Raw genomic sequence first — 12683 nt, 5'->3', positions numbered from 1 at the left:
TTTTTGTCATCAGGAAACATCACACTTGATACTTCAGGACATAGATAAAGAACTGAAGGGAAAGATAAACAAGATTGATAAAGATCTCACCTTTATTAAGAACTTAATTGATGGGAAATATGCTACTTCAGATAAAATGGTACAAAATACTGTAAACTGCTGTTTAATTGAATGCAAGTTATACACAATTTAAGTTAAGAAAGTATTTTCATTCTTCCAGAAGAAAAAGAGGAAATGGAGTGAGGACAAAACTTTCCTGTTTGAGATTGTGATAAATAAATTGAACGGCATTGATGTGCGCAGATGGGACTATTTTGCAAGGTAAAAATATTACATTTTAAAAGCATGCTATTTTACATTTATGTTAAATTTTATAATATTACTTTGGAAAATGTTTAAGTGGTTGTAAGTTTACACTCCTATCTTGGTAGCTCCACCCCCAAAATGTTCAGCATCTCAACAACCCCTCATTAACAGGCACTTTTATTTGTGGATTGTGTGAATCATGGCTGATTAGAGCCTTTCTGCAATGGCATCAGTATTACTGCTGTATCCACACTGTTAGGAGTCAGCATAAATTCAGCATCACCTGTCATTTCAATCTGCATAATCCAACACAGTACTGAGAATACCTTTAAATGCTCTCTTATCTCACAGAGACTGTTATCACCTCGGCATCCCAAACAGCTTCGACCATCAGCGGCTGCTGAAATCTGCTCAAGTGTGTGAGGTGAACGGGAGAAATCACATCTGCTTCAGAGACAAGGTATCATTTATTACATTTACAATTACATTCAGTCTGTTTTGTATGGAAGCCCATTTCCGCCACTAAAAGATTAATTGCGACTTTATATCTCACAATTCTGACTTTATATCACACAATTCTGACTTTATATCTCACAATTCTGACTTTATATCACACAATTCTGAATTTATATCTCACAATTCTGACTTTATATCACACAATTCTGACTTTATATCACACAATTCTGACTTTATATCTCACAATTCTGACTTTATATCACACAATTCTGACTTTATATCACACAATTCTGAATTTATATCTCACAATTCTGACTTTATATCTCACAATTCTGACTTTATAACTCACAATTCTGACTTTATATCTCACAATTCTGACTTTATATCTCACAATTCTGACTTTATATCACACAATTCTGACTTTATATCTCACAATTCTGACTTTATATCACACAATTCTGAATTTATATCTCACAATTCTGACTTTATATCACACAATTCTGACTTTATATCTCACAATTCTGACTTTATATCACGCAATTCTGACTTTATATCTCACAATTCTGACTTTATATCACGCAATTGCGACTTTATATCTCACAATTCTGAATTTATATCTCACAATTCTGACTTTATATCACACAATTCTGACTTTATATCTCACAATTCTGACTTTATATCTCACAATTCTGACTTTATATCACACAATTCTGACTTTATATCTCACAATTCTGACTTTATATCACACAATTCTGACTTTATATCACACAATTCTGACTTTATATCTCACAATTCTGACTTTATATCTCACAATTCTGACTTTATATCTCACAATTCTGACTTTATATCACACAATTCTGACTTTATATCTCACAATTCTGACTTTATATCACACAATTCTGACTTTATATCTCACAATTCTGACTTTATATCACGCAATTGCGACTTTATATCACACAATTCTGAATTTATATCTCACAATTCTGACTTTATATCACACAATTCTGACTTTATATCACACAATTCTGACTTTATATCTCACAATTCTGACTTTATATCACACAATTCTGACTTTATATCTCACAATTCTGACTTTATATCACGCAATTGCGACTTTATATCTCACAATTCTGACTTTATATCACACAATTCTGACTTTATATCTCACAATTCTGACTTTATATCACACAATTCTGACTTTATATCTCACAATTCTGACTTTATATCTCGCAATTCTGACTTTATATCACGCAATTGCGACTTTATATCTCACAATTCTGACTTTATATCACACAATTCTGAATTTATATCTCACAATTCTGACTTTATATCACGCAATTGCGACTTTATATCTCACAATTCTGACTTTATATCACGCAATTGCGACTTTATATCTCACAATTCTGACTTTATATCACACAATTCTGAATTTATATCACACAATTCTGACTTTATATCTCACAATTCTGACTTTATATCTCACAATTCTGACTTTATATCACACAATTCTGACTTTATATCTCACAATTCTGACTTTATATCACACAATTCTGACTTTATAACTCACAATTCTGACTTTATATCACACAATTCTGACTTTATATCTCACAATTCTGACTTTATATCACACAATTCTGAATTTATATCTCACAATTCTGACTTTATATCACACAATTCTGACTTTATATCACACAATTCTGACTTTATATCTCACAATTCTGACTTTATATCACACAATTCTGACTTTATATCACACAATTCTGAATTTATATCTCACAATTCTGACTTTATATCTCACAATTCTGACTTTATAACTCACAATTCTGACTTTATATCACACAATTCTGACTTTATATCACACAATTCTGACTTTATATCTCACAATTCTGACTTTATATCACACAATTCTGAATTTATATCTCACAATTCTGACTTTATATCACACAATTCTGACTTTATATCTCACAATTCTGACTTTATATCACGCAATTCTGACTTTATATCTCACAATTCTGACTTTATATCACGCAATTGCGACTTTATATCTCGCAATTCTGAATTTATATCTCACAATTCTGACTTTATATCACACAATTCTGACTTTATATCTCACAATTCTGACTTTATATCTCACAATTCTGACTTTATATCACACAATTCTGACTTTATATCTCACAATTCTGACTTTATATCACACAATTCTGACTTTATATCACACAATTCTGACTTTATATCTCACAATTCTGACTTTATATCTCACAATTCTGACTTTATATCTCACAATTCTGACTTTATATCACACAATTCTGACTTTATATCTCACAATTCTGACTTTATATCACACAATTCTGACTTTATATCTCACAATTCTGACTTTATATCACGCAATTGCGACTTTATATCACACAATTCTGAATTTATATCTCACAATTCTGACTTTATATCACACAATTCTGACTTTATATCACACAATTCTGACTTTATATCTCACAATTCTGACTTTATATCACACAATTCTGACTTTATATCTCACAATTCTGACTTTATATCACGCAATTGCGACTTTATATCTCACAATTCTGACTTTATATCACACAATTCTGACTTTATATCTCACAATTCTGACTTTATATCACACAATTCTGACTTTATATCTCACAATTCTGACTTTATATCTCGCAATTCTGACTTTATATCACGCAATTGCGACTTTATATCTCACAATTCTGACTTTATATCACACAATTCTGAATTTATATCTCACAATTCTGACTTTATATCACGCAATTGCGACTTTATATCTCACAATTCTGACTTTATATCACACAATTCTGACTTTATATCTCACAATTCTGACTTTATATCACACAATTCTGACTTTATATCTCACAATTCTGACTTTATATCTCGCAATTCTGACTTTATATCACGCAATTGCGACTTTATATCTCACAATTCTGACTTTATATCACACAATTCTGAATTTATATCTCGCAATTCTGACTTTATATCACGCAATTGCGACTTTATATCTCACAATTCTGACTTTATATCACACAATTCTGAATTTATATCACACAATTCTGACTTTATATCTCACAATTCTGACTTTATATCTCACAATTCTGACTTTATATCTCACAATACTGACTTTATATCTCACAATTCTGACTTTATATCTCACAATTCTGACTTTATATCACACAATTCTGACTTTATATCTCACAATTCTGACTTTATATCTCGCAATTCTGACTTTATATCACGCAATTGCGACTTTATATCTCACAATTCTGACTTTATATCACACAATTCTGAATTTATATCTCGCAATTCTGACTTTATATCACGCAATTCTGACTTTATATCACACAATTCTGAATTTATATCACACAATTCTGAATTTATATCTCGCAATTCTGACTTTATATCACGCAATTCTGACTTTATATCACACAATTCTGAATTTATATCTCGCAATTCTGACTTTATATCACGCAATTCTGACTTTATATCACACAATTCTGAATTTATATCTCGCAATTCTGACTTTATATCACGCAATTGCGACTTTATATCTCACAATTCTGACTTTATATCACACAATTCTGACTTTATATCTCACAATTCTGACTTTATATCTCACAATTCTGACTTTATATCACACAATTCTGACTTTATATCTCACAATTCTGACTTTATATCACACAATTCTGACTTTATATCTCACAATTCTGACTTTATATCACACAATTCTGACTTTATATCTCACAATTCTGACTTTATAACTCAGAATTCTGACTTTGTTTCTCGCAATTGCGAGTTAAAAAGTCAGAATTCTGAGATAAAAAATCGCAATTAATCTTTTATTTTTATTTTTTTAGTGGCGGAAATGGGCTTCCATAATATACAACTACAAAATGTTGACTTTAGTTATGATAATGCATTATATAACCCATTAAAGATCTTTAAGTGATCAATCATTGCTGATTTTGTAATTGTATTTTAAAACATTTCACTTCAGTTTAAATATAATAAATACATATTCATCCTCCATTACAATGTGGTTAAGTAATGAAAAAGACATTTCTAGAATAAGATGTCAATCACTGATAGAACAATAGAAAGATCCACATACTGCCAGGCTATTCATTCAGTATTGAGTGAATTATATTTTCCAGTGTTTGTGAGTCAGTCTGTGCTCTTGTTTCTCTCACAGGTGGCAGATAGTGTTTATGACATGTTTAAAACCCAGTACACTCTCTACAGTCAGGCCTACCAGCACAAGATCGTCAACATCATCGAAATAAAGTGTGGTTTAGTGTTTTTACTCAGTTCTCCTAAATGACCTTGTGTTGTTTAGTTATTTATTGGTTCATGTATTTTTGATGTGTTCATTAGAATCACAGAAGCCCTCAAGGCAGCTGAAGGCAAGCTCACCAACATCTCACCGTTTACTGAAGGCCCTTCAAGCTCACGAGGTGGATCACGAAAGCGTAAGATGGCATCCAACAAGGAAAGGGTTGCAAAATTGTCCAAACTGACAGGTAGGATGGACAGCTAGGTGGCACTTTTAAGGGTAGCCGCATGAATTTTGAGCCTCTCAGCAACCTGCCTTTTTTAGCTTGTTAGTTTGTTTAACTTAAAATATTCTGGAAATACACAAACATAAACAGGGTTCAGATGAATCAAATAAAGATTGTTCAAAGCATCTTGACCATATTATGATTTCTACTCTGTTGATTTCATTTGACCAGTGAAAACTTTTAAAGCCATCTTTATTAACAGACAAAGAATAAAGTTAAATCAAAAATGTTCTCCGTCCATCAGACCACATCTTTGAGGAGATCTTGTACTCCACTGATGAAGAGCTGAAAGATGCCAGGATGAAACTGGAGGATGTTGTGAACAGACGCCTGCCAAAGTGTGTGGGAGAGACCAGAATAACAAAAGCTGAATTCAAAGACAAACAGATCTTCCAGGTAAAAGAGAGCTGAGGAAAACATGATGTATCAATGAATGACATTGTGCAATTCATTTATAGATTGTTGACCACAAACCAGTGGCATTAATGTAATCATTAGAACTTAATTTAGCACTGGATCTTAGATTACAAAACACAGTTTTACCTTCGAAACGTAACTCACCTGTTAAGAATTATAATTTCATAATGGGCAAATACAATTTATTACATTATTGTGCTGTTCCCTTAAATGACTCTTCCAGTTTACCAGTTGCAGTCTTCTGATCAAATCAGACAATGGCTAAAGTAGTTCAGGTCTTCACTGCAGTAAAGTTTTTATATCACTTCATCATCTCCATTAACATATGACAAATCATGCCTTGCATCATATCTGTCATTTCATAACGTCACACTTTACAATCAATGGAAATGTGCACTTACAAGTAAAGAAATGATTAAATTTTAAACATTTAGTAAATAAGAATCATTTATGGCTATTGTTTATTGTTAAGGGTTATCATGTGCATCTCATGTGGACAAATCCTTCTCATTTGTTTGATTTTAATCATCAATACTACAGGAAAACTGGAATAAAGCAGTGGAAGAATGGAACAAACACCCAACTGTGTTCTTGGATAAGAAGGATTTCATCATTGATGTATGTTATGTTCAAAACTGGCTTTCCACTTGGACTTTTATGCTTTATTTCAACACATTTATGTGGCTTTAATATTATAAATCTTTCACACAGGTGATTCGGCTGGATTGTACTTTCAGCACGGGTAAAAACCCCATCGACAAGGTCTATTTCTACAGGAAGAGTAACCCCACCGAAGCCTTCAAGATTAAGAAATACGAGGTGCACTTACCACTTTGCTACTAAAGTAATTTAGCATTTCTGATTTTTTCTCCAGTTTGAATTACACGTACAATTTATCATTAGATTATGTAAAAAATAAAGTCATGTTGTCTTATTCAGTCTGTAGTTTCAAGAAAAAATATGTAATTATACAGAGTATCACTTTATAAATGTACCTGTTTTGACAGGCTACTATACATCACACATTCACAGTAATAAACTATTGACAGCAGGTAATCAAGCGATTGCCCAAGCACTAAATTATCATCATATCGCTCCTGTCAGAGTTGCTGGTTGCAGCACGAAGGAGAGACATCAGGATCTTAGTGCAGCAGCTTCTTTATTAAACAAACTCAGAAATACTTTACAAAACACTCAGAGAAACATGGAGACAGGAACAGAACAACCAACATATTTATAGATATGTTGGTGGTTCTGTTCCTGTCTCTTAAAATGCATTAAGTCGAGATCAGTGTTTGGTTAGATTTTGTTCAAGCCATTGTTTAAGCACTAAATTATCATCTTGTACTTTTTTTCATAGGGTGAATGTGGTATTATTAAGAAGTATTTAGATGGTTATAAAACAGCTCAACACCACTTGTTACTTTAAAGATCAAACTTTAAGTGAAGTTTAAGTTTCCCAGATCTATAATCATGAACATATTATTTCACTTGTATCTGCAGGTATCCAGTCTGCTGCCAGAGGAGTTCACTGAATATGTTGGTAGGGTTTACTGCACAAAAAACTCTGAGGAGGAGGAGAGGGATGCTAAGGAGTGCTTCAAATGGTGGCGCCGTGGCAAGGTGTGTGTTTATGGTTTATTCATCATTCCAGCAGAATGTCCACACACATACACAGTGTTCAAGTCATTCACACACTCACACACACACACACACACACACACACACACAAACACTCCATAATAAGCATGTAAATAGTCGAGGTATGTATACCCTGGTGTCTATAGGAGTCTCAGCCACAGGTGTTAAAAACACTGAAGCAGTGAACTCTTCGTAGTGTGAAATGTGTCAATTGTTCATGCCGTTAATTAAGTGAATTATTTTCACATTAAAAATGATGCTTGGCCTTTAGTGATGACACCTGGGGTTCGTTCTTCATATGTTGCTAACTCAGTTAGCTGGATTTGATTGATTATTTGATTGATTGGTCATTCTGGACTTGCTGTCATAGCAACGGGTCCGTAAGCTCAAACCTGCTCAGGAGCAGCTTAATTTCAAATGGGATTAGATGGCATCTTTTTAAGCAGAGGTGATGCTTAATCCTCTACCGTATGGTGTTTCCATATGGCAACATACACTTTGTGTTCATTTCCTTTTGTTGGTAAGAGAAGACCTTAGTTTAGCCAATGATTTGCTTTGGTTAAGTCACATGACATGCATTTTTTTTCTGTGGCGCGATTTCTGACTGCCGTCTCTTGTCAGTAGTTGCTGAAAGCAAACTAAAATGTCAGTAACAAACAAGGACCCACCCATGTCACATTCACAAAAAAAATTGTTAACATCATCTCAGGTAAGGTATGATGACATATTCACCACTCAAAAAAGTTTTTATGAAATTAGTTTTTGGTAAATTGATAAAATTTCTGTGTTGACATATTCCATTATTGCGCAGTGTAGCCATGACATTACAGGTCCTTCTCAAAAAATTAGCATATTGTGATAAAAGTTCATTATTTTCCATAATGTAATGATAAAAATTAAACTTTCATATATTTTAGATTCATTGCACACCAACTGAAATATTTCAGGTCTTTTATTGTTTTAATACTGATGATTTTGGCATACAGCTCATGAAAAAATCTCAAAAAATTAGCATATTTCATCCGACCAATAAAAGAAAAGTGTTTTTAATACAAAAAAAGTCAACCTTCAAATAATTATGTTCAGTTATGCACTCAATACTTGGTCGGGAATCCTTTTGCAGAAATGACTGCTTCAATGCGGCGTGGCATGGAGGCAATCAGCCTGTGGCACTGCTGAGGTGTTATGGAGGCCCAGGATGCTTCGATAGCGGCCTTAAGCTCATCCAGAGTGTTGGGTCTTGCGTCTCTCAACTTTCTCTTCACAATATCCCACAGATTCTCTATGGGGTTCAGGTCAGGAGAGTTGGCAGGCCAATTGAGCACAGTAATACCATGGTCAGTAAACCATTTACCAGTGGTTTTGGCACTGTGAGCAGGTGCCAGGTCGTGCTGAAAAACGAAATCTTCATCTCCATAAAACTTTTCAGCAGATGGAAGCATGAAGTGCTCCAAAATCTCCTGATAGCTAGCTGCATTGACCCTGCCCTTGATAAAACACAGTGGACCAACACCAGCAGCTGACATGGCACCCCAGACCATCACTGACTGTGGGTACTTGACACTGGACTTCAGGCATTTTGGCATTTCCTTCTCCCCAGTCTTCCTCCAGACTCTGGCACCTTGATTTCCGAATGACATGCAAAACTGAGCAACAGTCCAGTGCTGCTTCTCTGTAGCCCAGGTCAGGCGCTTCTGCCGCTGTTTCTGGTTCAAAAGTGGCTTGACCTGGGGAATGCGGCACCTGTAGCCCATTTCCTGCACACGCCTGTGCACGGTGGCTCTGGATGTTTGTACTCCAGACTCAGTCCACTGCTTCCGCAGGTCCCCCAAGGTCTGGAATCGGTCCTTCTCCACAATCTTCCTCAGGGTCCGGTCACCTCTTCTCGTTGTGCAGCGTTTTTTTCCACACTTTTTCCTTCCCACAGACTTCCCACTGAGGTGCCTTGATACAGCACTCTGGGAACAGCCTATTCGTTCAGAAATTTCTTTCTGTGTCTTACCCTCTCGCTTGAGGGTGTCAATGATGGCCTTCTGGTCGGCAGTCTTACCCATGATTGCGGTTTTGAGTAATGAACCAGGCTGGGAGTTTTTAAAAGCCTCAGGAATCTTTTGCAGGTGTTTAGAGTTAATTAGTTGATTCAGATGATTAGGTTAATAGCTCGTTTAGAGAACCTTTTCATGATATGCTAATTTTTTGAGATTTTTGAGTATTAAAACAATAAAAGACCTGAAATATTTCAGTTGGTGTGCAATGAATCTAAAATATATGAAAGTTTAATTTTTATCATTACATTATGGAAAATAATGAACTTTATCACAATATGCTAATTTTTTGAGAAGGACCTGTATTATAATAGGTTAGATAGCTAGCAAAAGTTAGCTGCAGTCTGTTAAGCTATAACAATAACAACATTAATGCTAGTGATATAATGTTGATTAGTCATATGTTAAGGACTGCCATGACATTTGTATTATGGATTAAATCAACATCGGAGATCTGCCATCACAGCCAGTATACTGGCCCAGATCTATCACTGGCCTACCATTGTGTCTCAAAAAGGCAGGTGCCAGTGGCTCTAAGTGTATTGTTAGGGTGAAGTGCACCAAATGTGATGTGTACATGTGTCTCACCTTTGAAAAAAAAATGCTTTTTGAAGTTTCGTAAAGAAAAAAGGTGAAGTTTCAAGGATTATGGGGGGTTCATGTTCATAACCTTCCTCTCATAAGATTGCGTAATGTTGAATTTTCATGAACTGCAATGTTTTTGGTTTTATGTCAGTGTTTTATGATACATGATGAACAGTATTATATTTGTTTTTAACCGTCTACATTTGCAATTTAAATAATATTCACGAAAAACATAATGAAATTCAAAGAATATAAAGCATTATTCAGCAAAATAATAAATTCCATAAATAAAAGCACAAGATGTTGGAAAATAAGTATAAGGTGTTGTTTATATTTACTGCTAAAGCTTATAATAGCACCAATTTATTCAATACAAACAACATTTCTGAGGAAAAATATTAACTATATACACTTACACTTATTCTAAGTTATTTCCACTATTGTATGTTGTTGCCATATGGCAACATATCATAAAGTACCTTAAAATTATATTTTTTTCCCTTTTTTTTTTTTTTTTTTTTTTTAACAGCACTTCAAGTTAAGCCATTCTAAGAAAAGAAAAAGAGTCAAATATTTTTTTTCTATAGGTCATAATGTGTGCGGTAGAGGGTTAAAGTCTGTCCCAGCCACTGCTACTCCAGCTAATATATTCTATAGGATTTTGTTATAAGAACATTAGGTGCGTCCCAATTGGCGTACTTATGCACTATTCTATGACGTTTTTAAGTATAAATAGTGCAGTAGTGCGTTCACACTGAAAATTCCAAAAAGAAAAAGTACACTTTAAATACCCGGATGATGCACTAAATTAATGGAAAAAACTAAGTGTGGAATGTTGGACACTTTGTGCACTCAACTGTCGCAGCTTTAATTATGTAGTGGATGGGGAGGGAGTATCGGTCTCAGTTGTTAAATGACAAAATAACCTTATACAATTCACGCACTACATGGATGAGTGCATGGTGCACAAGTACATAGTGTATAAGTGCATAGTGTATAGTGCGTCATTTGAGACGCAACTATTCTTTTAGTGTTGTTTCTGGGAACTTAAAAAACGTCCAGTTTTCTTGACGTTATAGGAACGTTTTTATAAGGTATAATGTTCCTCAAACGTTCTTTCAACTTAATTTTGATCTAAAATTCAACATTGTAGGAACGTTGATTTGTAACATTCCAAGAACATGAAAATGTTCAGTTTCCTTAATGTTAGTAGAACGTTATTTAAAGGTTAGTATGATGTTCCTGAAACATTCTTTCAATCATTCAAACACCTGCTGTGAACAAACACTGAAAGAAAGAGAAATAAGAACACAAACTACAACTTTCATCAGCCACAGCCTTAGATGAACTGAAGATAAAAGACATTAAATCTCTGAAGATCTGATTCAACAACTCCACAAACAGCATTACCAGCTTCACTTATTACTAACCAGACTGAATTTATTTCTGTCACACGTCTACAGAAGCTCTTACTGAGAATTAACAGAAGTTCAGATGTTTGGTTTGAGGTCACCATCATGGAGATCAGTGTTTGCTTTAGTTGAGCTCTTGACCCTTGACATTTGTTGAGTTGCTTCTTTATCAGCAATCGTGTTTTCAGAAAACAATTCTGTATTGATAAAGCAGATCAACAGAACGTTATACCTTATAAAAACGTTCCTGTAACGTCAAGAAAACTGGATGATTTTAATGTTCCCAAAACCAACACTGAATATTTAGAGAACGTTCTTATAACAGAATTCTGTCAGCTGAGTCTTTCTTAACAAGAGTGAACCAGGGACAATAATAATGATTTAAAAATAAATGTGTAAATATTATTATAATGTTGTGTAGTCTATCATAATATAGACACCACCAGTTTTACTCACTGAGGGATATTTTTATTTTTTATTTTATTTTTATTTTTTTGTGAGGGAATAATTACCTAATGATTTCACTGGAGTCTTACACACATGATGTACAGTTAGTCTTGTGCATTAATTTAACCATGACAGTGATTATAGGAGTGGCTTCATGCAGCACATGAGATGAAGATAACTTGATCTTGACCCTTAAGCAACTTTAATTAATGCTATCATGTAACAGATCTGCTTCAGAGGTACAATTAAATGAATTGCTAATTACAACAATGAATTAAAATGCCTGAATTAAAGCCTGTACAAATAGCGTACTATAAATCATGAATATAGCCTAAATAATTGGGAATCATGTAAAAAAGAAAAAAAAAAAAAAACAGTACACACTTCATTTATCTATAATAACTTTTATGTCATTTTAACAAACTCCTGCTGTTAATGAGCTGTTTAGACACAACGTTTTATGATTTCTTTGGATGTTTGTGTGCAGAGATTTGATTGCCTTGTCTGATCTTTTCTCTCTCCTTAAAGCCTGAGATTAAGGTCTACGATAAAGATGATTTTGGAGGCAACGAGTGCGTTATCACAGGGGACTGTCCTTCTTTGGACCGCTGTGGTATAGATGTGGTCCGCTCTTGCAAGGTCAACAAAGGCATCTGGAAGCTCTATGAGGGTCGTGACTACAACGAGCCCCGTTACCAACTGGAGAAGAAGGATTATTCCAATCCTGCAGAATGGGGCGCCACAAACCCTGCTCAGTCTCTTAAACGTGTGACAGAGTAAAGTCTGAC

The 12683-nt window shown here is 34.3% G+C and overlaps 1 protein-coding gene across 1 annotated transcript in view; it reads left to right on the top strand.

Moving 5' to 3' along the window:
- LOC125271514 (deoxynucleoside triphosphate triphosphohydrolase SAMHD1-like) overlaps positions 1-12675 on the top strand; it is a 30045-nt gene extending 17370 nt beyond the window's left edge. Inside the window, exons 12-21 of the mRNA XM_048195551.1 lie at positions 14-139; positions 221-321; positions 658-766; positions 4982-5073; positions 5164-5309; positions 5593-5744; positions 6306-6383; positions 6477-6584; positions 7269-7388; positions 12424-12675. Of these exons, the coding sequence (XP_048051508.1) occupies positions 14-139; positions 221-321; positions 658-766; positions 4982-5073; positions 5164-5309; positions 5593-5744; positions 6306-6383; positions 6477-6584; positions 7269-7388; positions 12424-12675 (1284 nt within the window). The remainder of the gene's footprint in view (positions 1-13; positions 140-220; positions 322-657; positions 767-4981; positions 5074-5163; positions 5310-5592; positions 5745-6305; positions 6384-6476; positions 6585-7268; positions 7389-12423) is intronic.
- Positions 12676-12683: the final 8 nt, after the last annotated feature.

The sequence above is a fragment of the Megalobrama amblycephala genome, linkage group LG7, assembly GCF_018812025.1.
Source record: "Megalobrama amblycephala isolate DHTTF-2021 linkage group LG7, ASM1881202v1, whole genome shotgun sequence".
NCBI lineage: Eukaryota > Metazoa > Chordata > Actinopteri > Cypriniformes > Xenocyprididae > Megalobrama > Megalobrama amblycephala.
This window is presented reverse-complemented; position numbering and strand designations above follow the sequence as displayed.